Source organism: Leucopleurus acutus (assembly GCF_964270905.1).
Source record: "Leucopleurus acutus genome assembly, chromosome: 2".
Classification (NCBI taxonomy): domain Eukaryota; kingdom Metazoa; phylum Chordata; class Mammalia; order Artiodactyla; family Delphinidae; genus Leucopleurus; species Leucopleurus acutus.
Genome location: NC_139143.1, coordinates 191600983 through 191627427, shown reverse-complemented (window position 1 = coordinate 191627427; position 26445 = coordinate 191600983). Strand labels below are relative to the sequence as shown.

General features: G+C 60.4%; 1 protein-coding gene across 3 annotated transcripts in view; it reads left to right on the top strand.

Annotated features, from left to right (window-relative positions):
* The window catches only part of PRDM16 (PR/SET domain 16), a gene marked incomplete at both ends in the record, with an annotated part of 319466 nt that overhangs the window by 279149 nt on the left and 13872 nt on the right, over nucleotides 1-26445 (top strand). For 2 of the 3 annotated variants that reach the window (XM_082834246.1, XM_082834244.1), the window contains 6 exons: nucleotides 5182-5284; nucleotides 11784-11997; nucleotides 13777-13924; nucleotides 14375-14528; nucleotides 19330-20743; nucleotides 24164-24251. In XM_082834246.1, the coding sequence (XP_082690372.1) occupies nucleotides 5182-5284; nucleotides 11784-11997; nucleotides 13777-13924; nucleotides 14375-14528; nucleotides 19330-20743; nucleotides 24164-24251 (2121 nt within the window). The remainder of the gene's footprint in view (nucleotides 1-5181; nucleotides 5285-11783; nucleotides 11998-13776; nucleotides 13925-14374; nucleotides 14529-19329; nucleotides 20744-24163; nucleotides 24252-26445) is intronic. The other variant, XM_082834245.1, reaches the window with a different exon arrangement.

Genomic DNA, 26445 nt, shown 5'->3' with positions numbered 1-26445 from the left:
ATATATAAATATAATAATTCCTAGATAACAAATATAATTGTAACATCCAGGTACAAACTGTACGACTAAGAAGAGATACAGAGAGAGATGTTTTACAATGTTGAGCTGCTGGGAAGGTGGCAGAACATATAACAGCAAAAAGTAAAGATTTAGGCACACGCTGCTTCAGCCACACTTGGGAAGAGAGGAAAGTGGCGAATCCCAAAGATGACAAGCTTTCTCCCCTCTCTCGGCCTAAGGAAAGAATTGTCTGCTCGTCCCTGGAGCCTGCGGGTGGTGCCGAACGCACCCAGAGTGGCTGGCCGTCCCCTTGCTCCTACCCGGCTCTGAAACAGCCAGGGAAAGGTTCCCACAGTGAAGGCAAAGGGAAATAGACACCTGCCCAGACCCTCGGCAGCTCCGAACGCTTGCTTCCCTGCTCCATCCTGGAGCATCACCTGGGCTGTTCTTTAAACTCCAAATGCTCAACCTCTCCACCAGCCTCAGGACTCCAGTGTCCACCAACTTTCCCAGAGAGAGATGGTCCACGTTTGGGGACAGCAAGTAATGAAGAAACATGGTGACAATTCCAAAGGTCTTGAAGCAATGAGGCGGCGCTAGGACCCACCTCACCACTCTGGGGATCCTGAGAGACCAAAAATGCCCAGGGATACCCCTCAGACCAGCCTCCCCTCTCCGAAGGCAGACTGGCCACTGGGTGAATTTGCTTTTCATCAAGATCTTAGAGCAATGCAAATTCCCCTCGCTGTGTGCTTCTCTTTCGTGAAAAGCCCCTTGTGCACCACGCCGAAAGCCTTCACAAATTGAAGCACAAGTGAATTCTGAAATCCAGGATGGAGAGAGGTTCAATTTTTTTTTTAAGATAAGCACCGTGAAAGAGATTTCACCTACTTTACTCAAATACGCCTTTAAAATTTCTCAAACTGGTCGGGGGTGGCGGGGGGGCGGGCAGCAGGGAAACATGGTCCAGTTCACTTATCACTTTCATGTTTTTTAAGAAAACCGTTTGCTCCAGGGAGGGGAGAGCACGGCTTTGGCCTGAATTCAACCTACAGGCTGGAAGTCTGCAGTCTAGTCATTTCTACCCAGTGTAGGTTGGATGGAGCTGTTCACCTATTCAAATTTTAAAATTCTAAGATTAAGGAGGAACAAAAATTGTGGAACGTAAGTCTTCATGTTTGAAAATAGTACCTATCCTTGTGAAACTGACTTGGTATTAAAAACAGAAACAAACTTAAGGAACTCTAAGGAGAAAATATCCCAAAGTGTCAGCCATCATCAATTTGAAATATTTCTTTGTCTTAAAGAATGTTGCTGGAGGAAAAGAAAATGATGTTCATTTTCTTAAAAGGCTGGGTCTCGCTGAATGTGGCCCGTAAGAAACCCAACTTTCCTCAGGCAGTTTCTCCGCCTTTTGCTGAGAACGTGGCCACTTATTTTTCCCAGCTCCGTTCACCTACAAGAAGCTGTCTCTTTGTGTCTAGAGATTGTAACAGGGGAAGAAACTAGGCCGGGTCGGGGTAAATACAGTTAGAATCCCGAGGCCCCCTTGCTGGTGTCGCCCGCCCGTGTTCAATCAGGTCTCGCTGTTCCAAAGAGAACTGAAATGCTGAACAAGGACTTAACTTGGGATCAGGTCTGTTTGGCATTGTTATTTTTTAAAGCCGTTTAGAGCAGACATTTATTGGCGCTAGTAAACTCAGCTGTCGCTCTGGGTTCCCCCCCGCCCGGCCCCCACCCTCAGATCCTGAAACCAGAGAGAAAATTCCAGCTCTGCCTTGCTACACAGTCCAAGGACTGAGGCGAGTTTAAACAGTGTCAGGGCTGCTGCTGTTAGAGACAGGCCTGGGTACTCAGATGCCGACAAAGGCAGGTCTGCGCTGAGCCTGGGAACGAAAGGGCATCCGAGGCCAGGGCTCCTTCTTCCCTGGAGAACAGGCTTCTGTCTTCCCTCTTGTGCAAAGCCTTAGGACTCAGCCCGTCCGTGATGCCCACTTGGCCCTGGGGTCTGAATATGACCCACGGAGGGGCATACAATGAAAAGCAGGTTGTAAACCGACTTTAGGAATGTTTAAGGGGTTGCAATAATAATTTATTACGGGCCCCGAACGGAAGGGGCCTGCCGGTACAGTCAATGCGCAATTTGTAATTGTGCCCTGTAAGCCAGGAGACTGCCCAGGCCTCAGTCCCACCTAAGCCCGGCCTTTGTCCCGGGAAGTCACCCGACCCCGCAGACCAGGAACCGGGTCTTTCTCTGCGCGTCTGGTTGATAAGACCTCGGTGCCACTGCGAACGGGTCGTAAAAGCACTGGCGGCCTTCGTGTGGACCAGGGCGGCCCGCGCACCCGGGCGCCCTTGGCAAAGGCGGACCGGCTGAGCTTGGGAAAGTTCGAGTGGTCTCCGGTTCGCCGCCGCGCCCCGTCCTCAAGGTGGAGGCAGGTCGGGGACGCCCACCGCCCCCAGCCCCGCCCCAGGCTCTGCGATCAGCGCTAACAGCGCTTAATTCCGACTGCGGCTCAAAGTCGAGGCGGCCCCTGCTAGGCGCCCGGGCTGCACCGAGGGTCCCAGGCCGGGGCGGGGGTGCCCACTGCGCACAAAACTGCATCCCACGGCCAGCGCGCTAGACCCTCCGGCGGCGACTGGGGAGGGTCGGTTCCCCCCGAGGCCAGGCGGCCTCCGAGGAGGTCGGAGCGGGGTGGGGCGTGGGAAGAGGGGCAGGAGGTAGTGCAGCCCTCAGAGCTGGGAGGGGTGGGGGGGAGGGGACCCGGGCAGCCTCCCAGTGAGGGGTGGGCGGGGTTCTGGGGGTCCGAGGGCCCTCGGAGAGGTGGGGTGGGGTGGGGGTCCTGGAAGGCTGGGTGGCCCACAGAGGGGGTCGGAGGGGGAGGCGGAGGAGGGAGGCGGGCCGCGCCATCCCCGGCAGCCCGGCTGGAGCACGAGCCCAGCATCCGGCCGCGGGAGGATGCGGCCGCCGCAGAGCCGGGACCGGGTCTGAGAGTGCCGCCGGTCTCGCGCGTCCCTGGCGCTAGCGGGCTGGCGCGGGGTGGGGGGCGGGCGGAGCGGCCGGGAAAGATGCTGCGGGCGGGTCCACATTGCCCTCTAACGGGGGCCCTCGAGAAGACACCGCACCGCCGGGCCCGCCCCAGCCTGCGCGCGGGAACTCAGCGGCCCGGGGGCGCATTAAGCCTGCACTTGCTGGATGCGCTCACTCACTCACCGCCGCCGGGATGAAAGTGCGATTGTTCCCGTGTATTAATAAAACCTGACTCACCTCCCCGGGATGGCTCAGGGGCTCCTCCGAGCTTTGTTGAAACGTGGGGTTCACTCTGGGTCCGATTTTAAAATACAGTGACTCGAGTCTGATTTTTTAAAACAATGATTCAGCCACTGTGTAATTTTTAGGTAAAATAATACAAAACTGGGAGCTTAATAACAATTGATTTAATTACAGAAGGTAATATGGTACAGTTTCTAGTCTCCATTTTCAAAATCTCATCATTATTTTAGCGACGTGCCAGGGAATAGTTGCGAAATGAAATTCCTAACGAGCGCAGGGAAAGGAACTCTGCACATTGGTAAGCCATCTGCGCATGCGCATACTCTTCCACTGGGTGCAGTTCCGCAGTCCAAGTGTTCGGCTGGGCGTTTGGGGACGCAGTGTGGCTCTGCTGTCCCTTTGAGAGCACATTGGTGTCATTCTGCAGTTAGTCGAGACTGGCTGTGAGGGCGTCCAAGCTGGACTTGGCCTGGGGAGAGGGGGGAAAGGGGGAAAGGGGCCCCACCAGAGATGAGGAAGCTCAGCCTTCCAGATGTTTCCCCAGGGCGGGACCCGGGGGCGGGGGGAGGAAGACCGGCAGGCCGGTGCCCAGCTCAGTCCCTGGGGCCACAACCAGGCCAGCTGCTTCTGGGAAGCCTGGCCTGACACCTAACCGCCATGTCCTCCATGGGGAGGGTGGTGCTGTGGGACCTCGGATGGAAATGGCCTGGAGAAGCCTCAGCCCCCAGGTCTCCCAGGGCAGAGGGACTTCGTCTTGGGTCCTTCTCTGGCCCCCCAGCCAGTCCTGTGGCCGAGCTTTCAGGCTCCTGGAAGCTCCTTGGTTACTGGTATCTGAAGAAAGACCCAAACACCACGTGCCAGCATGCTAGGAAGTGGACTGGCCTGAGAGTAATGTACTCTGCTGCCTGCCATTTAAGATGCAGGGCTCCTGGCGTCAGCCCTGCTCACGTGAGGAGTGGGTGCCCCCACTCAGGGGAGCTGTGTCCCTGGTCCCCAGGGAGGGAAGGGGCTCCCAGGTAGGGTCTGGAAAGGCAAGGAAGGCCCCATCCTCTCCCAAAGCCCCCCAGGCTGTTGAAGCCTGGTCCCTGGGCTCCATCCCCGATGGTCCCTGGGCTCCATCCCCGATGGGCCCTGTCGTGCTGCCCTTCTGAGTTGCTGGGGTTCTCCAGATCGTGGCTGCCACCTCCCATGCAGACGGTGTTTTTTTCAGGGGACACCTTGGCAGGGTACGGGGCTGCTCGGAGTACTGAGGCTGGACGTCCCTCAGAGCTTGCTCCAGGCTGCAGACTCTACCCTGAGCCCCACCCGACCCATCTCTGTTTTCAGAGGTGTCCCCCATCTCAGACCGCCAACGGCTGCTGGCACCGAGCTTGCGGCAGGCACAGGTGGCGTCCACGCTCACCTGAGACTCACACCTGCTGATCGGGCCTCCGTCTGTGTTCATAGTCACCTTCATAAACATCCAAATTCACTCTCGAGCCCCCTGAAGACCCCGCCCCGCCCCCAGACGGCAAAGGGTGTCTTACATACATACTGACAAAAGGAACCCGGGAATCAGCCCAGGCTCCACTCCTGATGAAAAATCCACTTTTCCTAATATTTCCCTCTAGGACTCGCCCTGCTTGGGAACTTTGGAGCTAATCCTCACCTATTTCCTTTTGCACCCCTTTTATCAATATCCAAAATCTGGGTCAAACAAGTTAAAAATAGACTCTAGTCCTTCTGCGTGTGTTCTGTCAAGTTCCAAAGGGGAACCTCTTAGCAGCAATTAGAAGGCAGGTCAAGTGGCCAGCGGGCCAGCCCCCCAGTGAGCAGTGTCAGTGGCGTGCAGGCTGGGTGTGCGCGATGGGCTTTTAAGCAGCAAGGCCGCCAATGCTGACGCTTTCTCCCTGGTTTCTCCGTCATAGATTTATTATAAAGTCATTAAGGACATTGAGCCAGGAGAAGAGCTACTGGTCCACGTGAAAGAAGGCTCGTACTCCCTGGGGACGGTGCCCCCCAGCCTGGATGGTAAGCCCCCACCCACAGGAGCAGACACCTGGAGCTCCCATCACTTCGGGCCACGTGACAGGGGCCGGGGGTCCCCCGGCTGCTGCCCAAGGCCCACCACCCGGACCCCAAATGAGAGAACCAGCCTCTTCCTAACAACTTCTCAACCTAAGCGCTTTGCTTTCTCCTTCCTTGGGTTACATGGGCCACACCCTGAATTCGAGACGACTTCAGACAGTGCGTGTGAATGGGTGTCCTGCCGCCTTACAGCTCTGTAGCGGTGGAGTCCTAGGTTACAGCTCTGTAGCGGTAGAGTCCTAGGTTACAGCTCTGTAGCAGTAGAGTCCTAGGTTACAGCTCTGCAGCGGTAGAGTCCTAGGTTACAGCTCTGCTGTGGTAGAGTCCTAGGTTACAGCTCTGCAGCGGTAGAGTCCTAGGTTACAGCCCTGCAGTGGTAGAGTCCTAGGTTACAGCTCTGCTGTGGTAGAGTCCTAGGTTACAGCTCTGCAGTGGTAGAGTCCTAGGTTAGAGCTCTGCTGTGGTAGAGTCCTAGGTTACAGCTCTGCAGTGGTAGAGTCCTAGGTTACAGCTCTGCAGTGGTAGAGTCCTAGGTTACAGCTCTGCAGCGGTAGAGTCCTAGGTTACAGCTCTGCAGCGGTAGAGTCCTAGGTTACAGCTCTGCAGCGGCAGAGTCCTAGGTTACAGCTCTGCAGTGGTAGAGTCCTAGGTTACAGCTCTGCAGTGGTAGAGTCCTAGGCGATTTTATTTTTTTAACTGCATAATTAGTATTAGCAGCAGCAGCATTGCCTGTTCTCTACATGACTTAAAAACAAACAAAACCATTTTGCGGCTTGGAAACCTTTGCCTCCAGAGTCTGTGCCAGGGGAAAGTTTCGGTCTCATTTACGAGAGGGCACTGATGCCATAAGTGTCTTTGAAAGTAACGCCCATCTGCAGTTAAAAGCAAAAAGTCCCAGAGACAGGTTAAGGGAAAATTTATGTGGTGAGAGGGAAGATTTAGGGCTTCGGCGGGCTCCTTGGTGGTACGGTGGCCACTGAGCTCTTTCAGCAGGACTGCGGGAAGCGTCCCAAATGTCCTTTCCTCTCGGTTGGTCACTTGGCGTTTGTCCAGTAGACATACTTCCCTTCCTTGTTCATCCATGCTCAGGCACATCAGAGGACGCTTGAGAAAATCACAGTCTCGCATAAGCTCGGATTTCTGAAATCCAGATTTCTTTTCCTTCATCCACGTCGCTAAGCCTTGGGATTCTGGAATCGTTTTTAAGCCGCTGAGGAAAAGTCCGGTTGGAGGACGCTGCGTTGGCAGCGGAGTACCAGCTGGTCCATTAACTCCCTAAGCGCAGCTGCTGAGTAGACCGTGTGTCTTCTTTGAATGAGACCCCAGCAATGAGCAGACAGGCAGCCTCTCCTTCTGGCCATCTCCGGAGCTCAGGATTCCATTCCTGCTAGAGAAAGGGGGGAGGTTGGTCTTTCCCTTCCTGTCTTTCTTCCCCTCCCCTCCAAACACTCCAGGGGTTAATGATTAACGCTACTTACTGCAAGTTTCTCTAAGGAACTGCTCCAATGTCATGGCCCCGGGGGTGCGCTTGGCTGGGCCAGGGAGCTGGGCGTTGGAATTAGCAGGAAGCAGAGCGACCTTTGTGGTCCCGAGTGTGGCCCACCTTTGTGGGGCAGCACTGTGTGCCCGTGAGTTGTTCCAAAGGCTATCTCCACAGAAGGACAATTCTGCAAGACGGCCCTACGCATGCTCTCCTCTAGACTTTGGTTTTAATTAGGCCATGGAGAAAAGAATGGCTGAGCTCTGGGTAGCAGAGGGGTGGTCTCACTTTACTTAAAATAATTGTTGAAAAGACCTGTGAATCTTAGATAATGCACAAGAAGGCAGAGAGATAAATCTGCCTAACCCAAGGAGTGTGCCCGGTGGTGGGGTTTCGTTTGTATGATGACATGTCTTTCTTCCAAAAGGTTTCAAAAACCTTGATTCCTGTCCCCCTTCCAACGCCCGATCTTCAGTAACCTGGGTCTACATTTTCCTAATAATTTACCAGACGTTTGTGGGCTAATTGCTTTCGGCACATAATAGTCCCACATCAAATATTTGACTCTCTATACCCTTTGCTGTCAAGATCACTCCTTCACCTCTCAACAGTCCCCCCCGCACCCCCCCGCACCCCCCTGCACCCAGTTAACTCTGAATCACACAGAAAGAGAATGTAAAAATGTTCCTGACTAAGATAATTATCATAAAAAATCTTTTATCCCAGCCCCAGCTAAATGCAGCGGCCCCTTATCGCGGCAGGAATTTGGAGTGCGCTCTTGAGGGCTTTTGAGCCTCCAGTCTGGTAGCTTAGCATGCAGATGCCACATAATTGTGTCCCCCTGGGTTCCCTGAAGCCATTAGGCACTGATGTATTTTCCTGCTACATGCCTGCTTTGCCTTGAAAAGTTGCTGATAGAACTTCAGATAGACGTGAGGCTGAGACTTGACAAACAGAACATCAGGCCGCCATGGCCTTGGTTTACTTTGGTTTGGGTAGAAGACAGAGCTTCGGCCCCGGTCCACGGCCTCCCCAGATTTAGATGAAGAGACTTCAGTTCTGAATCACAATTCTGCGTGCTCTTGTTGGGGGCAGGGGCTCTGCCAGGACAACGTCCAGGTGTCATGGAAGAAATGGGGGTGGGGGCTGCTTTGCCAGTTCGCTGGGGGAAACAGCCCCAGTCCTGCAGACCTGGGACTGGCAATGCTCTTTCAAAGCTGCCCCTTTGTAAAGAAATTCAGTTCCCATTTACCTACAAGTGATTCAGAGCCGAGGGAAGCCACTTTCAGATTCATTAGTTCCAGGGACTTCTGATTTTGTGTTTACTCTTTCAATGGAGAGGGGAAAGATTTCTCTTTCAGGAGAACTTCTTGCCCTTGGGAGAAAATAAAGAACATCATTTCCTTTCAAATATGCCTTTCTTTTGAGAAAGGCTCAAATTTATTAACTTTTCCCCCCTCTCCAAAAAAGATCAAGAGGCTGCATTGTATTGGGTATAAAGCATGAGGCAGGCATAATATAACATAATACAGCAATACAACACAATAAACATAATGGAACCCGAGTGTAACATACTCTAGTATTTCTTTAAAATGGAGTTGCTTTTGCTGGGAAAGTGAAAACCACGTGCACTGGGCACATCCTTCTTGCCCCGTCCAGCTTGCCCTGGGTGTGTATTCAATGTCAACTGTACCTGCGTGGAAGTCGTTGGGACACCTGTCCACACCATGGCACAGGTGAGCGAGACTTGGACGTGTCCTGTCCTCGGCTCTGTCCTTGGACAGCAGCAAACTTGGGCTGGTGATGGGATGAGGGCAATGGAGGAGAGGGTGCCCTCCACGGCTGGTTCCACTGCCTCCAGGACGCCCTCAAATGCCTTCAGAGTGAGAAACAGGCTGAATTTTCATTGTAAATCCAAAGTCCAGATCCAAACTGGAAACATAAGTTGGTCAGTGCTATGGATGGGTGGGGCTGTGGGTGGGTGGGGCTAGGAACGGGTGGGGCTAGGAACGGGTGGGGCTGGCCCTTCTTCTTGTCTTTGTTTGCAAATTTCAACTTTGGTGACTGTTCTTAGGTGGGTCCAGAAAGAGTAAGATACAAACTAGCATTTCTAACTTCATCTTGATGCTGGTGGGAGGGGGCCCCCCTCAGCCTCATTCCGGCCCAGGAAGTCCGAACAAGCCCACGAGAGCAGTTTTGCGGGGTCTATGCATCCGGGTCTGTTCTAAAATGGTGTTCTTGGTACTCAGACCCAGTGGAAAGGAATCCACGTTCCTAAGGACAGGGAAGGCCTGCGGGGGCGGGTGGATGACAGTGCGTGCCCACACGCACGCCACATGGGTGCCTTTCTTATACCCTCAGCGGGAAGCTGGGACTCAACCGCCTGCCCCGGGCACCCAGCAGAGCGACGGCTCCACGAACACAGCTCTGCCACCTCCCCTCTGGGTGCCCCGGGGGGAGCCAGGCAGCCTCCCCCGGCCTCCTCCATTTACCGGTGACAAAGCATGCGGACTGATGCGGAGCTCGGGGGAGGGGACACCATATAAAGTTCCCGGGGTGGAGCCTGCCACGTGGAGGGTCCCCGCCTCCACGTCACAGCGGCCATTTCCCTGAAAGCAGCGTTCAGGCTCCCTGCTGTTTTAGAGGCAGCGTCTTGCAGACTTGCCAGGTGACTAGTTTGTGATGTGTGTCCTCCTTTCCCACCGGCCCCCTCCCGGGACTGTGTTTGGGGCTCCACCCCAGCACCCGGGGACCGGCCTGGGGCCTCAGTGGGCCTCGTTTTAGAATCTTTTCTGACTTAGCCCACCGCCTCCTATTCCTTCTGCCCAGTGGGGCTGCCCGCTGGTGGGGACGCCGGGGTCCTGCTGGCCTTGTGTTCGCAAACGCTGGCTCGGGGGTCACTGGCGCGGCCGCCCTCCGTCCTGGGCTTCTGTGGTTGCTGAGGACCGGCTGGCCCTCTTGCCTCCTTCCAGTCTGTTCTGTGGCTCAGCACGTGTCAGGGGCAGGTCCAGGGATGGCCTTTCTGGGATACTGGGTGGGGGCAGAGCCTTCTAAGCCCCGAGTTCAGCTCAGGTCCCCGCGCCCAGAGCAGGGCTGGGGGTTGTAACTGGGCTCCCCAGACTCTGAGCACGAGCTGGCTTTTCCCCTCCTTGTTCAAGCACTTTCTTGACCGCAGCCTCCTGCCGGCGAGCAGGCCAGGACGCTGGGACTCGGCTGTGTCTGACCAGCGCTGGGCCCGCCTGGCCTGCCCCCCACACACGCGTCCCCTGGCCTCCTCTCCTCCCCGCAGCTCTCCCCTGTCACCCAGGGAAGGTGACAGCTGCCTCTGTGTGTGTCCAAGGGCTTCATCCAAGGCCCGGGGGCATCTCAGAGATGGATCCCACAGGAGTGTCCCCCTTGGGCGTGGGGGACTCTGGGTGCCCACCAGTGGGGGCACCGGGTGTGGCCAGACGCCGGGAGCGGTACCTTCGCCCTCAGGCTCAGGGAAGCTTCCAGTCTCGAGGAGTCCTCCCCTACCCCCGCCCTGCCCCCGCCCACAGGCCCAGGTTGCAGAGCTGCCCCCTGTCCTGAGACGTGGATGGTGGTCCTTCTGCCTGCCCCCATCTCCCCCACCTCCCTGGCTTCTGCACCCCTGAGGGTCAGGCCCTTTTAGTCAGCATCCAGCCCAAGGTTACGGCTTTGCCCACTGCCAGGCCCAGAGGTCCTTGTTCACGTGTGCACACACACACACTCACACTCGTGCAAAAATGCACACATACCCACCCAGGTTCACACAAACACACTAACTCATGCGCACAAGTACAATCACATAACATTCACACACACACCCATGCACACATACTCACACACACAATTGCACACACATTTACAGGCACACAAGTGCATATTCACACACAAATGTGCACGCACTCACGTATACACATGCACACCCAACACACTTAACACATGGCCAATCATGCAAACGAATTCATATACTTAATATGCGTGTGCGCACATAACACACATGCGTGCACAGGGACATATCCATTCACGTGTGCCAAGTAATCACACACAGGAACACACAAACGTGCACAAATGCAGATGTGCCCACTCAGGCACACTTGCATGCACCTGCGCGCAAGTGTGCAGATATACGGACACACACATTTTTCACACCTGTGGCGGCGACAGAAACACATGCACACGTGCACAGGAATACATGACACCAGCACAAACACGAGTGCAGATGCACAAACATGCCTGCACATCCACGCGAAGGTGTCCTGATAAGGAGGCAGACGTGCTCAGATATTCACCCACGTGCACAACCGTGCACACACACAGCTGCACACCCGTGCACAAGGAGCGCACACGCGTTCACACAGCCACTCAGCAGCACACCTTTCGATTCATTTGTGCTGGAGCTTTTCGTGCAGGTTCTCTGTTCAGACCTGCGGGGAACACGAGGTGGTCCTCGGCGGGGAGGGGGACCCCTGCTCCAGGGAAAAGCTGTGCCGGGGCAGCCACGGGCTGGGGATGGGCCCGGAGGTCCTTCCCTGGGGACTCACACTCTGAGCTGTTTGGCTTGGCAGGGTCCTCAGGATGCTGCCTTGTAAACTTCATAATAGCCGCCTCCCTTTTATTTGTTTGACCTTGACGACAATCGTTTATGATACGCATTGGAGCCGTGCCGTCTCTCTTCTGATTCATACACAAAGCGCTTGGCCAGCCTTCCTTCTCTGCTCCCGAGGCGCGGGGAGGGGCCCAGCGCTTCTCCGTGTTTCTTGTGGGGCAGACACAGGTCCCTGCCGCCTCCGTGTCCCCCGCCCCGGGGCAGCCTCTCCCAGGTCCAGCAGGAGGGCGGGGAGGATGCGGGAGGGGGCACAGCCGGTGAGGGAGGCACCCCCTGCAGCCCCGGGCCTGGGGCGGGCCTGGGGCAGGTCCAGGGCCGCCCGTCCACCGCCCACCCTCTCTCCCTCGCAGAGGACCCCACGTTCCGCTGCGACGCGTGTGACGAACTCTTCCCGTCCAAGCTGGACCTGCGGCGCCACAAGAAGTACGCGTGCAGCTCGGTGGGGGCCGTGCTCTACGAGGGCCTGGCCGACGAGCTCAAGCCCGAGGGCCTGGGCGGCGGGGACACCGACGGGCAGGCCCACGAGTGCAAGGACTGCGAGCGGATGTTCCCCACCAAGTACAGGTGCCGCCCCGCCCCGCCCCGGCCCTGCCCCGCCACGCCCCCAGAAGCCAGTCAAGGACTGCCGGGTCGGCAGGCCCTACGGGCACAGAAGAAGCCCTCAGAAAGGCAGAGGTCACCCCTGACCCCTCAGGCCTGCCCAGGCTGACAGGCCCAAAGCTCCAAGGACAGGTGGAGACATACCTCAGGGGCAGGTACCCTGGCCAGCTCATCCGCCCCTGGGGACAGAGCAGGCCCGCCAGCTGGTGGTTGGAGGCCACCGGTGGTCACTGTTCTGACCATAAAGGCCAGGCCCCGGGTCAGAGCCCCCCCCCCTCCACGAAGGAGCCGCAAGTCACCAGGTCGAGCCACCCACCACTGGCCCCACCATCCTGGGGTCAGGGCCGAGTTGTGGAGACAGACAGGGGTGAGGCCCCAGGGCCACCGTGGTGAGGTCCAGGACCAGGCTGCGGGATGCGGCCCAGGGGCTTCCTGGAGCGCCTGGCCCTCGGACACACTTCTCAGACAGTGGGCAGGAGTAGGAAAGGGCCCCCAGGGGTCCCCTCACCCCCACCCCAGGCTCCAGCCTCTGCTTCTCCTGGGGCCCCCCACCTGTCCCGGAGACTTCACAGACGTGGGCACAGATGCCAGGCCAGCTGTGTGATGGCCGGACGTGGCCTCCCTAGCCCCTGGGAGCAGAGCCCCGGGCACCCATGTGGGGAGAAGCAGGCCGGGCAGTCCCAGTGTTCCAGGGACCAGTGAAGACCTTCCCAATGTGGGCCCCTCCTCTGCCTCTGAGAATATCCTCCAGGGCAGCCCTGCAAAGTCAGAGTAAAACCCCATCAGGTCACTAACTGGCTGTGGGATTGCAGAGAATTGGATGCCAGTCCTGTCACAGCCCCCTGGGGACGGGAAATCCTCCACCCTGAACGGATGACTGAGAAAATAAGAGTTTGGGCAAATCCCGACTGAGGCCCTTGGCGGTAAGCGCCGCTCAAGAGGGTCCATGTTTTCTTTACATAAACACATAAATCACAATTAACAACAGGGGAAAAGCTACAATCTGCCGGGTGCTCGAGAACCAGGCGTTTCTGATCTAAATGGATGGCTGGGCCCCGTAATTAACGGGCCATGATGTATTGCTGCCTTGTTCATGAAGATTAACGGTCATACCTGGGACAGGAGGAGAAGCGGGACGTCCCCCGAGAGGAGGGGGCTCCAAGCTGCTGGTTCGTCCAAGTGCAGCCGCCCCCGCCCAGCAGCTGTGCCCGCCCCGCCTATCACATCTCCTTTGGAGACGCCGGCCCTCACTCCCCGCTGACCTCCATGGTGTGTGCACGGCGGGCAGCCTCTCAGCGAGCAACCCCAGGTCACTCAGAGGGGTGGCCTTGGGTCTCCTGGGCCTCGTCCCCACTCTGGGGCTCGTGGCAGTGTTGGAAGTCTCCAGACCCCGTTTTTCTTAGGCCCAGGGTTAGCGTCAAGGTGAAAGTTGTTTTGAGCTGGGACCCCGCCTGCCGCTGGGTGCCTCGGGGGTGGTCTTGGGTGAGGGCCCGAGCTCTGTCCACGCACTGGCTTCCCCCCCATCCCACGTGGGAAGGCCATGCCTTCCCGTCCATCCCCTTTTGCCCTGTCCAGGGGGGAGATAGACAGACCGGCTGCCAGACCTCACTCTGCCCTCTGAGCAGGAGACAGTGGCAGGGGCTCCAAGGGGCTGCCGGGAGCAGGCCGTGCTGGGCTGGGGCCCTTCCCTCCCGGGCAGCGGGCGGGGGGGGACCCACAGTGACCCCCGTCCACTGTGCGCAGCTTGGAGCAGCACATGATCGTCCACACAGAGGAGCGAGAGTACAAGTGCGACCAGTGTCCCAAGGCCTTCAACTGGAAGTCCAACCTCATCCGCCACCAGATGTCCCACGACAGTGGCAAGCGCTTCGAATGTGAAAACTGTGTGAAGGTAACATGGTTGCGAGCCCGGCCCCGCCCCCACTGTCGAGATGCAGGTGACGGGCCCCTGAGTCGTTTGGGGAAGAGAGGAAGTGGGCTGGGTAGCACAGCGGGGGAGGGCCCGGGGCCAGACCTGGGTCCTCTCAGGGTTCCTGTCAACGTGGCAGGACAGGCTGTCATGGGTCAAAGTACTGGAGCTTAAGAACGCTTCTGAGCTCCTGTCTCAAGCATCTTCAGGGTGACAGTTCTCTCGAGAATTATCGTTGAAGAAACACAGTCAAGGGAGGCCTGACGGCTCACTGAAAGCCATGCAGGGGGTCACCGCTGCAGCAGAGACCCGCGGGCCAGGCTCAGTGCAGGGGCAGAGCAGCCAGGGAGACCCCCATCCCGTGGCCAGACCCAGGCCCGCAGGGGAGCAACCAATAGGCGGGGAGTAACTCGCCGGTGTTTCTGTCCCCAGGTGTTCACGGACCCCAGCAACCTGCAGCGGCACATCCGCTCCCAGCACGTGGGCGCCCGGGCCCACGCCTGCCCCGACTGCGGGAAGACGTTCGCCACGTCCTCGGGCCTCAAGCAGCACAAACACATCCACAGCACCGTCAAACCTTTCATATGTGAGTGGCCCCCCAGCCTGGGCTTCCAGCCGTGAGGTGGGGGCGCTTGGGGGTCAGGCCAAGGCTTGAAAACCCCAGGCTCTTCCCCGCCCGCGGGACCCCGTCTGTCCAGAAAACACTCGCGGCAGCTGCTGACACCTCTGCCGCGAGAAGCCCAGGCCTGGCTGCCCTCCTTGGTTCCTCCCCCTTGCTCGCCCCTCCAGTGGCCAGAGGTGGGCAGTGGGTGGTGAGGAAATCCGGGTCCTGCAGAAGGACCCAGCAGCCCACTGCCCCCCACTTCCCCTCCTCTTCCCCACACGCACGTGCTGCCCTGAGCTCCAGCAGGTATATGATGGTCCCACTGCTGCCCCCCAGGTTCTGCTGTTCACCCCCCAGCAGCCTTTGGGGAGCGCGGGCTGTGTGCCTGCCCTGACCCGGGCAGCCGGGGCCAGCTGTAAATAACTGGACCCCTGTCCTCATGGAGCTCTACCTGCCAGTGGAGAAGACAGAGGCTAAGCCACACAGATCATAACAGCACCCGTGACAGGCACATCACGGGGCGGGGCGGGAGTGCAGGGTCAGGAGGCTCTCCAGGTGTCCAGGTGGGTGCTGTCCTGTCCACGTGCTGGGAGGTCAGGACGGTCTGTTGGGCGAGAGGCATCCTAGCAGAGGGCTGGAGGAGGCATGGGGGTGAGCCAAGGGGGTGCCTGGAGAGAGGGCGCGCGACAGGGGGCTGTGAGCACAGAGGCCTTGAGGTTGGGGTGCGTTTGGGGAGAGGGGTCAGAGGTCACAGGGGTGGGGCCTGGGGCTCTGGTGGGCCACCGCGGGGGCATGACCCCGGTTCTCGGAGTTTAGAAGATACTGAAGGTTCTTCTCTGCCTAGCATTGAGCCAAGTCTCATTTCACACGAGGTTTTGCTGAGTCACGGTTCATGCCAACACAGCGCTGACTCATCATTCACACCAGCGTCGCGCTGACTCATCGTCCACATGAGATTGTGCTGAGCCGTCATTTCACACACATGACCTCACAGCATCCTTCCAAAATCTTACGGAGCAGGGGCCACACTATGTCCAGCTGAAGGGAACTGACAGAGGAGGAAACGCGTGGAAACGTTAAATGACCAGGCCCCCAAGGCTCGGCGGCAGGGCCCGGATTCCAGCTCAAGGGGCCTGGCTCTTGAGCCCAGACTGGGCAGCCTGGGGCCTCTCGGGCTCCAGCACGTCACTGTGTGTCAGGGGTGACTCTGGGAGCTGGAAGACTGGGCTCTGGGTGTTTTCACCAACTTGGGGCTTGTGCAGGGCTGACTCCTTCCCCAGAGAGGCCATGCTGACTGGCTTCTCGGGCCTTTGTTGAATAGCTGAGTCTGGGCCCCCCTCCTGCCCACTGCCTGGAGCCCAAACTTCCAGCTATCCTGCTAGAGGTGACTGAGCCCCCGGCCTGCCTGGGTCACCTGCTCCCTTGGTCCAAGAAGCAGAGGGAGAGAGCACTCTGCCTGGTGGCCACCTCACCGGGGCCATCTTCCTCTTCCTCACCACCCCTTTCACCTGCAGACCCTGGAAAGAGCATCCGAGTCTCGATGGGAGCAGGGCCCATTCCCTCTGGGAGGGGCCAGGAAGGAGTGAGCTGGGTGGGAGTAGAGGCTGGGGGCCGGGGCTTTGGGCCTGGTGCATATCCTGCCTCCAGGATGAGCGTCCCAGCAAGTCCCTCTGTGGGAGGAAGCGCACGTGAGTGCATCTATCATAGGTTTCTAAGCTTTTCAGCAAAGCTTGGAGAGGAAACTTGCACACAGGCTTACAAGTCACTTCTTCTCTGGGCACGCAAATGGGCTCTGTGAAGTCTTGTTGGATTGTAGTCACAGCGTAAGTTCTGGGAACCTCAGCAGTCGGGCAGGGTCCGAGCCCACCATTTCCGCTGCCTGCACGGACTCTGTGTGCAGATGGGGAGGACACGGGCAGCCTGGACGGGCCCCACCGGTTATCGGCAGCCCTCCGCCTCTCGTCTGTGCCCCGTGCCCACCTTGGGCCTTGGCTTTTGGCCAAGGGGGTAAAGCGAAAGAGAAAACCCCAGACTTGGCCAGGTGCCACGTATGAGAGGGAGATGCAAACGTTAGAAGTTAGCTTAGACGTGGACATCAGCCTGCGCGTCCTCTCGACCAGGGCAGAGCATCCTTTGGCCCACGGTTAAGGGGGTCAGGTTTGGAAAGGAAGCTGCGAACAAATGAGCAGTGGGTAAATGATACAGCGCTTCTGAGAAAAGATGGGCCACAGGGGGAGCAAGGGCTCACGGCGGCCGGTCACTCGTGCACAGACTCCATCCCCCGCCGGGCGGCCCCTGGGCGCCCACACACAACACACATGATGGGCACCAAAACCTGCCCCAAGTCCCAGCCTCACTGACCACACAGCCCAAGGCAGCATAATCTCCCGGTGGGGTGTCTTGCATCGGGAAACTCAAGTGTGAGGGGTCGGGGCGAGGGTGTATCCATGCACACAGGCAGACAGGCTCCTTTGGGCACGTTTTAGAAAGGACCTTCTTAGGAGTGAGTATGTACATGTGCATGTGTGTGCGTGTGTGTGTGTGTGTGTGTGTGTGTGTGTGCATCCCTGCACATACCCTACAGGAGAAGAAACTGCTGATCAGAATAAGTACTGGCCAGGGCCCCTCTGCATCCCAGCAGGGCCTGGGGCACCATCCACCAGGCGCTGGTCCCACGTCCAGTTCACTGTGGGCTGCCCAGGCCTTTCCCAGCCCCTGCAGGCAGCCACCTCCCATCACCGGCTCTAAGCCAGCGGTCAGCCATCCCAGGGCCAGGACCTGCCTCTCCAAGGACCTCAGTCTCCCAGAGGCCTCTCTGTAGCCCCAGCATCTCTGCAGGATCCCTTTATCGTGTGAGTGGGTGGGTAGGAAGCAAGGGTCCCAGGCTCCCTGTGCCCAGGCATGGCCCCTGGCCCCAGGGGCCCCTCCTGAGAGCTGCCTTGGGTGGGAACCTGCTCAAGGCCAGTTTCCAAGCTCAGGATGGCAGCAGCCACTAACGAGGTGCCACAGAGGCCTGCTGTGGGGGGCAGAGGGTGTCACAGAGCCTCTTCGGGGGCCGGGGGTACAGCAAGGTATCACTGGTCTGGCCAGGTGCCCTGAGCTGGGCAGCGGCCTTTCTCCCCCTAGGGCTGGCAGAGGCCTGTGGGTATTTATAGACCATCTGTGGCACAGCCTCTCTGCACCAGCCGCCTCCCAAAATGGGCAGATTTCATCAAATGGGGCAGTGCTCTTCTCCGTCAGCCTTGAAAACGTCCCGCCAAGCCAGATGACCAGGAAGGCAGAGCCGTTCATATAAATAGATATTGTGATTAAAGGACAGGATCACCTGAGGGCCAGCGCGCCCAGCTAGAATCGCGTGACATCAGGCAGGGGAGAGTGTGCGGTGAGCAAGAAATGCGCGGAAATCATTGTTTCCACTGGGGCTGCATTTAAGAGGCAAATCGTCCTGCAGAGAGAGACACACACAGCGTGTGTGCGTGTGTGTGTGTGTGCGCGCGCGTGTGTGCATGTGTGCGTGCGCATGTGTGTGCATGCATGTGTGTGTGCGTGTGTGTGTGTGTATGCGTGTGTGTGCGCGCGCGTGTGTGCATGTGTGCGTGCGCATGTGTGTGCATGCATGTGTGTGTGTGCGTGTGTGTGTGTGTTCATTCCTCCCTTGCTGGTTAGAAAAACAAGAGCAGAAAGAAAAACTGGCAGTTGGCCGACACTCAGCTCACAGGCCGTTGGGAAAATGGCCGAGACTGGGTCCCCAGGGCCTCTGGGTCCTGGCGTTTGGCCTCGGCCGCCACCACCCTCTCCTGTTAAGAGCAGAGGCCAGTGTCTGGCAACCAGAGCTGGTGCGGCCTCTCCGTCCCAGTTTGGAGAGTTTTCGATTTTCTCAAACGTGGAACTAGCCCTCTCCACGTGGCTCCCCTCCCATCTCCACCTTCAGGCCCCCCCCAGACGGTGACCTCACACAGCCAGGACCCGTGCTCCCAAAGCCCAGCCTCCAGGACTAGGAGCCCCAAGGGGCCGGTCCCTCCTGAGGCCTTCCCGTCCTGGGTGCAGGTCACAGGTCCTGGGACAGAAAGAGGGCAGAAAGCTGAGAGCATTTTAAACTTTACAAGGTGGGAGACCTAGCCCGGGGGTGGGTGTTTCCCTCGCCCTGGCTGGAGCAGCGCAGCTGACACGGCAGGGAGGGTGGGTGGGTGTTCTGGGCGGCTGGTGCAGCTGCAGACGTGATGGCGTGCCACGACTTTGTCTCTGGGAACGATTCTGAAGGCCTTGGCACCACATGGCAAACTCATGGGGGTGGGAGGGCACAGAGAGCGGCAGGGCCCCTTTCTCCAGTGGAGGAGGTCGAGGCAGCTGGAGACCTACCCAGGCTGGCCCAGGATCCCCGGGAAGGCACGGGAATGTCCTTGCCAATCCGTGCTGGTCACCAGAGGCCAGTCCCAGGTCGGGTGCACGCGCACCTGTACGTATGCGTGCGCACGCGCGTGCAAGCACACAGGTATGACGTACACACCTGAAGTATGATGTACACACGTGTGTGAACGTGTCCACGGACACGTGTCCACACATGCATCACGCATACACATGTGGACACATATGCAGGTACTCACACACAGTGACGCATATGCCCGCACACGCACACACACACACACAGACGCTCACGTACCTAAGCACACGCTGCTCCTGGTCACCTAGGCCAGAGCGCCCCGGTCCTCCACCCCCGGGACCCTGCAGCGCAGGGTTTCCATCATTTCATAGCTGCCGGTCTTCGCTTCTGCTGACGTTTCAGGTGAGGTCTGCCACAAGTCCTACACGCAGTTCTCCAACCTGTGCCGCCACAAGCGCATGCACGCCGACTGCCGTACGCAGATCAAGTGCAAGGACTGCGGGCAGATGTTCAGCACTACCTCTTCCCTCAACAAGCACCGGCGCTTCTGCGAGGGCAAGAACCATTACACGCCGGGCAGCATCTTCGCTCCGGGCCTGCCCCTGACCCCCAGCCCCATGATGGACAAGGCCAAGCCACCCCCCAGCCTCAACCACGCCAGCCTGGGCTTCAACGAGTACTTCCCCTCCAGGCCGCACCCGGGGAGCCTGCCCTTCTCGGCGGCGCCCCCCGCCTTCCCCGCGCTCACGCCCGGCTTCCCGGGCGTCTTCCCTCCGTCCCTGTACCCCCGGCCGCCCCTGCTACCTCCCATGCCGCTGCTCAAGAGCCCCCGGAACCACACGCAGGACGCCAAGCTCCCCAGCCCCATGGGCAACCCGGCCCTGCCCCTCGTCTCCGCCATCGGCAGCAGTGGGCAGGGCTCCACGGCGGCCGCGGGGCCCGAGGAGAAGCCGGAGAGCCGCCTGGAGGACGCATATGCCGCCAAGCTCAAGCCCCGGGGCAGCGACCTGTCCGACGGCAGCGACTTCGAGGATATCAACACCACCACCGGGACTGACCTGGACACAACCACGGGCACGGGCTCCGACCTGGACAGCGACGTGGACAGCGATCGCGACAAGACCACGGACAGGGGCAAGGCGGCCGAGGGCAAGCGCGAGCTCGGGGGCGGCGCGGCGGCGCCCGGCGCCCCGGAGAGCACAGGCGAGGTGCCCGTCTTCTACTCCCAGCACTTCTTCCCACCGCCCGAGGAGCAGCTGCTGACAGCGTCGGGCGCCGCGGGCGACTCCATCAGGGCCATCGCGTCCATCGCCGAGAAGTACTTCGGGCCCGGCTTCGTGGGCGCGCAGGAGAAGAAGCTGGGCGCGCTGCCCTACCACTCCGTGTTCCCCTTCCAGCTCCTGCCCAACCTCCCCCACTCCCTGTACCCCTTCACAGACCGCGCCCTCGCGCACAGCCTGCTGGTCAAGGCCGAGCCAAAGTCGCCCCGGGACGCCCTCAAGGCCGCTGGCCCCAGCGCCGAGTCACCCTTCGACCTCACCACCAAACCCAAAGAGGCCAAGCCCGTCCTGCCGGCGCCCAAGGTGCCCCCGGCCCCGGCATCCAGCGAGGAGCAGCCGCTGGACCTGAGCATCGGCAGCCGCGTGCGCGCCAGCCAGGGCGGAGGGACCCGGGAGCCGCGCAGGAACCACGTGTACGGCGAGCGCAGGCGGGGGGCCGGGGAGGGGCCGCCCGAGGCGCGCCCGGCGCAGCTGCCCCAGCAGCCGCCCCTGCACTACGCCAGGCCGTCGCCCTTCTTCATGGACCCCATCTACAGGTATTAACATGCCCCGCCCTCACCCGCTCTCCAGAGGGGCCGCCACCCAGGTGGGCCGCCAGGCGGGTGCGGCGGCGGGAGGGGACGCTCTCGCCTGCCCCCCAGGCTTCGTCCCTCTGCCTTTGCGGCGTCAGCAGGCACCTCGGCTCTGGGGTGTCCGTGCCGCTTGGGGCCCATGCCCGGCTCGGCCCTTTCCTGGGGTGGGCAGCTGGTGGGGTCTCCTGGGCACCCCTGGCTCCCTCTCGCTGACAGGCGCTGGGGGACCCCTGCCGTCCTCTCTCGAGCCCTTACCTCCCCCCACCCCCCCACCCACCCCCCCCACCCCCACCCCTCCCCGGCAGCCTGCCCTCAGACTCCGCCCCAGACATGCACCCGCTGGAGGCTCCAGCCACCTTCTCTGCACAGACTCTGCCCACGACACTCCTGGCTCTTCCCTCCGCTTCAGCGTCCCTGCTTCCCTATGACTGCTCCACAGCTGGGGCTTCTGGTGGCCCCGGGGAGACCAGAGGACGAGCTGCTGGTTCCCAGCGGGAGGAGGGGGAGGAAGGAAGGAGGAAGCTTTGGAAGGTTTGCCAAAAAGCAGTGTCCCATTCCTCTGGCACCTTCCCAGCGAGGGGCCCATTGAATCCCCCTCCCCGGCTTCTGGGCACGGTTTGGTCAGGCGGGTTTGTTAGGTGAGAGGGGTCTGACCTCCCACCACACGTGTCCTGGGGGTGCTGGGCGGGCTGAGCCCTGAGGAGGGGGCTGTGCCCGTGGACGGGCCTGGGAGGGGGCCTGGAGGGGCAGGCAGGCAGGCGTGTTGGCTCAGCCCCTGATACAGGCCCACGGCTCTGTGTGGGAGGGGCCCGCGTGCACACACGTAAGCGTGTCCCCACGGGCATTCAGGGAGCATGTGGCCGCCTTGAGGGCTGCTATTCCCCAGGGGCCAGGCAGGGCCTGGGGATGGGTGTGCAGGTGAGGTCACCTCTGCTGAAGGTGCAGTGGAAGGAAATGGTGGCAGAGCTGCCGGCAAGGGCGATGGGCCAGTCTCCTGCTCCGCCCCCTGGCGCCGACTTGGGTCCCCGCCCTCCACGCTCGCCCAGGGCCCTGGCCGGCCTGCGTCTGCTGCCGGTCCCGTTTCCTGCCAGGTCCTGCTGGCGTCATCACAGGAAACATGAAAAATGCCCCCCTTGGGTCTTTCTTTAAGAACACGCCATCCATGGATGGTTTGCTGACAGCGGCTCATCGGGTTTCTGGGGTGAACATAGCCATCAAAGGCCCAGGCAGCACCTGCCAGTTAGAATAAGAATCTCCGGGACCCACGGGGAGCCAGCAGACACCTGGGGCCTGAGGGAGGATGCCTCCCCGGGAGGAGCCGCCCTTGTGCAGAGCAGGGGGGCAGGATTGGAGACCTAGGGAGGGACTCTGCTGTCAGGCCTCCAGAGTCGGAGCCAGCAGGCCTGCAAGAGGCTCTCGGTTAACTGTGGCTTCTCAGGCCCTGGCGTCCTTGTCCGCCCCGTCCCAGCTCTCCTCCTGGACCCCAACCCTCCTGTGCCCCTCTCCTCCCACTTCCAGGCCTGGTTTAGGGCCTTGGGCCTTTTTCTGGAAGCTGGGGGAGCAGCCAGTTGGGCCCCGAGGCGGGAACTGGCCACAGGCGCCCCCAACCCGGGTCCTGTCCGAGCCCCTCCGAGCCCCGGCATGTGCTAGGCTCTTGCCCTCAGGATTTAGAGTACAGTGGCTGGTGGAGGGGCTGCCTGGCCCCCAACTTTATACACAGGCACCAGCAAAATGCCCGAGAGTGGATTAGCTCCAAATTTTCTCCCCACCGCCCCCCAAGCCCAGTCAAGATAAACACTCATGGTGTTGGGGAGATTCACCTCCAAGTGAAGGTGTGGGCGACTGTCACTGCCTGTTAACAGGCTGGCCCAGGGCTAGGGGACAGGGTCCCCTCAGCTCCTGGATGGTTCTGGGGTGACTCCAACGAAACTCCCCACAGGCCACGCCCCGGCAGTGACTGTGGACGTATACCCACAATCCTCCCTCCCCCAGGGTGAAGGAACCCTAACACCGCCAGGCTGGCGACCCCCCAGCCTTCCAGCCCCTCTCACCGCCACGTGCTGCTGTCTCTGCAAGATGGGCTGGGGACGGTGTGGTGACAAAAGCCACATGCCTTGGAAGAGCACATGTCCCCTGGGGTCTGTGGGGTCAGCTGGCGGGGGTCGCCTGGAGCAGCCCGCTGGGCTGTCGCTAGACACAGAAGTCGGGAAGAGGCAGAAGAAGACATTTAACAACCCCCCGACGTGGGGCCCCTTCCTCTCGGGCCACACCACGCCCCCCAGGGGGCCTGTTGAAAGGCCAACTCAGTCCAGCTTTGAACAGGGCCTCTGCTAAGCCGTGCAAAGCGGGGTGCCCCTCAAGCCAACTTCCCACGTGGAGACCACCTCCTCCCCTTGGAAGCGGCTTGGGGTCTCGGTGGGGTCACCTGTGGCCGCCTGCGCTCCCCGGGTGCTCCCGCCTCTGGGCCCCTGTCCTTGCGGCCATCCCCGTCCTGCTCCGGTCAAGGCCCCAGCCAGTCCCCTGCGGGCAGAGCTGAGCCTAAGAGGGTTGGGAGCGTGGCCCCAGGCAATCGAGGCGGCGGGTCACCGCAGCTGTGGCTGCCTGTGGGAAGGCGGCAGGCCTCACCAGATCCCACTTTGTAAATCTCAACGATCCCCCAGGGGAAACTGAGGGAGGCCTCCTTGGGACACAGTAGAGGAGGGGTCGGGGAGAGGAGGGATGGCCACCTCCTCTGCTTGTGACTGACAGCTGTCCTGGCATTTGGGGAATGTTCTAGAATTGTCACCTCCAGTAGCTGTCTTGAGGTTTTAGGTAGGCCCTGCCTGGCTGCCGCGGGGAGGCCCTGCAGCCTCCCCAGGATAGAGACCTACCGGTCACTCACGTGTATCCGCCCCATCAGGCAGAGTGCCCGTGCCATGGGCCGGGAGGGAGAGGGACGTGGGATGTAGGCGGCAGCCCCCGTGTGCTCCACGTTCTGCTTCAGGGGAGCCCTCGCTGGGCTGACAGGCCGGTTGGCAGAGGCTGGTGCACGCGGGCCCTTCAGAAGGTTCCCGGCTCCAGCATCAAGTGTTCCTCACGTGCCTGGGTGCCAGCAGCTGCGCGGGGAGGGGGTGGACACTGGGGAGACTCGAAAGGGTCCAGACCTGGGCATGGAGATGGGGAGCGTGTGCTCGGCAGGCGACTGTGAGGCTGGGTCACAGACGTCCCCACAGCGTCAGGTGGGACGTGGCCACAGGGGACATGGAAGCTGGGCCGCTGTGGTGGCCCCCCAGCTCGTGACCGACGGGGCACGAGTGGGCGCCCAGAGGGGCGGGGGCCCCAGCGCCTCCCCGCCCAGCGCTGGGCCGCTCGGTGGGGTCCGTAACCCTCTGTGTTGCTGTCCAGCAGGGTGGAGAAGCGGAAGGTGACCGACCCGGTGGGAGCCCTTAAGGAGAAGTACCTGCGGCCGTCCCCACTGCTCTTCCACCCCCAGGTAAGGCCCAGCCAGGAGCCCCAAGGTCCGTACGGGCCAAGGCACACACCCCAGGCGGGTCTCCGCTTCCCGTCCCTGAAAACCCACAGGTCCCTTTGAGGCTGGGGAGGATGGGAAGGGCCGGGACGGGTGAGGAAGGAGGGTGGTTCTCTGTGGGGGCACCCTGTGGGTCCACAAGGGGCCTCATTGACCTGCGGCTCAAGCTCTAGGAGGGGGAGTGAACTTGCATGGGGCAGTGGGCAGCAGATTGGATGGAGCAAACACAAGAATTCTGAATGTAGGGAGAGTAGACACGAGAGAGCCGGGGAGGTGTGGACGCCAGCAGTCTCTCCAGTGTGAGGGACTCGGGGATCCTTAAGGGAAAAGAGCAGGAGAAGGAGGGCCTGAGTGCAGGGGGCAGAGGCAGTAGGGAGCAGGACAGCAGCAGAGGGACTGGCGTCGAGGGCAGGGCGTCCCGGGGGGCAGTGGGCAGGGGGACCGCCCTCACCCGGGGATGCAGAGGGTGGAGAGGCCGCCTGCCAAGACTAGAATCAGGGGTCTGGGAAAGAGAACCCCCAAGTCTGGGCAGTGGCCGCAGACCCCACCAAGCCTACAGGCACTCCTGTGTGCCCCTGGCCGCGTCCTCCCGAGGGGTGGGTGAGAGAGGTGGCAGCAGTGGGAGTAAGCAGCAGGCCGGCGGAGTCCCCCCGATTCCCTGCCCCGGTGCCCACCTGTCCTCACTGCTTGGGACCAGCCCCCTCCCCAGAGCCACGGGCCTCCCCTGTCCCAGCAGGAGGGGCCGGGGCTGAGCTGTGGGACAGGCCTGGGCCCAGACTCCAGACCCAGGCATTGTTCTCTCGCTCCGAGTTTCCCGCCTGGGACAAACCCCCCGGTTTGTGGAACCTGTGTCCTGCCTGGGTTCACAGCTAAACTTAGAGCCTCCCATTGTCTTGCTGGGGCCTCGGAGTTTGGTTAAGAACTTCCCCTGATTTCCTCAGGACCGGCTGGAACAAGCCGGCAGGCCAGCCAGGCACATCCTGTGTTTGTGTTTGTGCGGGAGCTCGGCCGGGAATATCTGCTCAGGCGGCGCGGGCCAGGCGGGCCAGACCCTCCCAGGCCTGAGGAAGAGGGGCCTGGCGGGGGCCCGGCTGCCCATTGTGCCTGCTGCCCGCTCCCCCCACCTGCCAGCCCTGCTGCCTGCCCGTGGGCCCAGAGCCAGGGGTGGGGGCGGGAGAGAGGACTAGTAAGTCACCTGATTAAATGGTCTGAGGTCAGACCATCACTCGGACAGGAGAACTTGTGGCCTCTACAAAGTCTAGGGGTCACGGGTCACCACTGCACGAAGACGCCAGGCTGCGTTGGTCAGCTGCCTGGCAGGACCTTGCCAGGGCCTTTCATTGCTGAGGCCCGACGCGCAGGTGTATGGGGTGCAGGGTGAGGCAGTCCTGCCAGCCCACTGCCCCTCACCACCTCTGGGGTCCTGGGGAGTCTGGTGTGGTGGAGAGTCCCAGAGCCTCCCACGGCTCTGGCTAAAACTGAGACCCACAGGCAGATGAGCAGCAGTCCGTATGCCCAGGTCCCATCATCCGGGCCGTGGAGGGGCTAAATGAGAGGCTGGACGGCAGCTGAGGGGCAAGGCCGTGTCCATCTGTCCATCAGTGGGGATGGGTGGGGCCACCCGTGGCTGGAAGCATCGTGTGCATCTGATGGGGACCGTGCCTGCCCCACAAGGGTGGCGAGGCCCAAAGCCCTGCAACTGGACAGAGCTGGCCAGGGCCCAGGGGCAGCCCAGGGTCAAGAGAGGCTCAGCCACTAGGATGGACCCCATTTTCTGTTTGTAAACCCCTTTCTGGTGTTTTATTGTAACCATTCGGTTGTTCCCCAGCCTAAACCTTGAGGGGCTCGGGGCATAATGAAAGCTCTTCCTTTTCTGGCCTCATCCCTCCCATGGGGCCTGGCTTGCAGCGGGTACTCTCCGGGGGAGAAGTGCTGCTGAGGCCTGTGCAGCCCCCTCCCCTCTCCTGTCCCCCCGCCCCAGGGCCTCAGGGCAGGTGCAGCCTGGGATTCTGATCAGAACGCTGCCCGCCAGCTGGAAATGACCAATGCCAGGAGGAGGTGACTCCCTTCTCCTCCCCAGGCAACGCCTTGGCATCTCCGAGGAGCAGCGAGGCAGCCCCTTTTGCCTGTGTCACTGTGTCCTGTGCCATGTCACGTT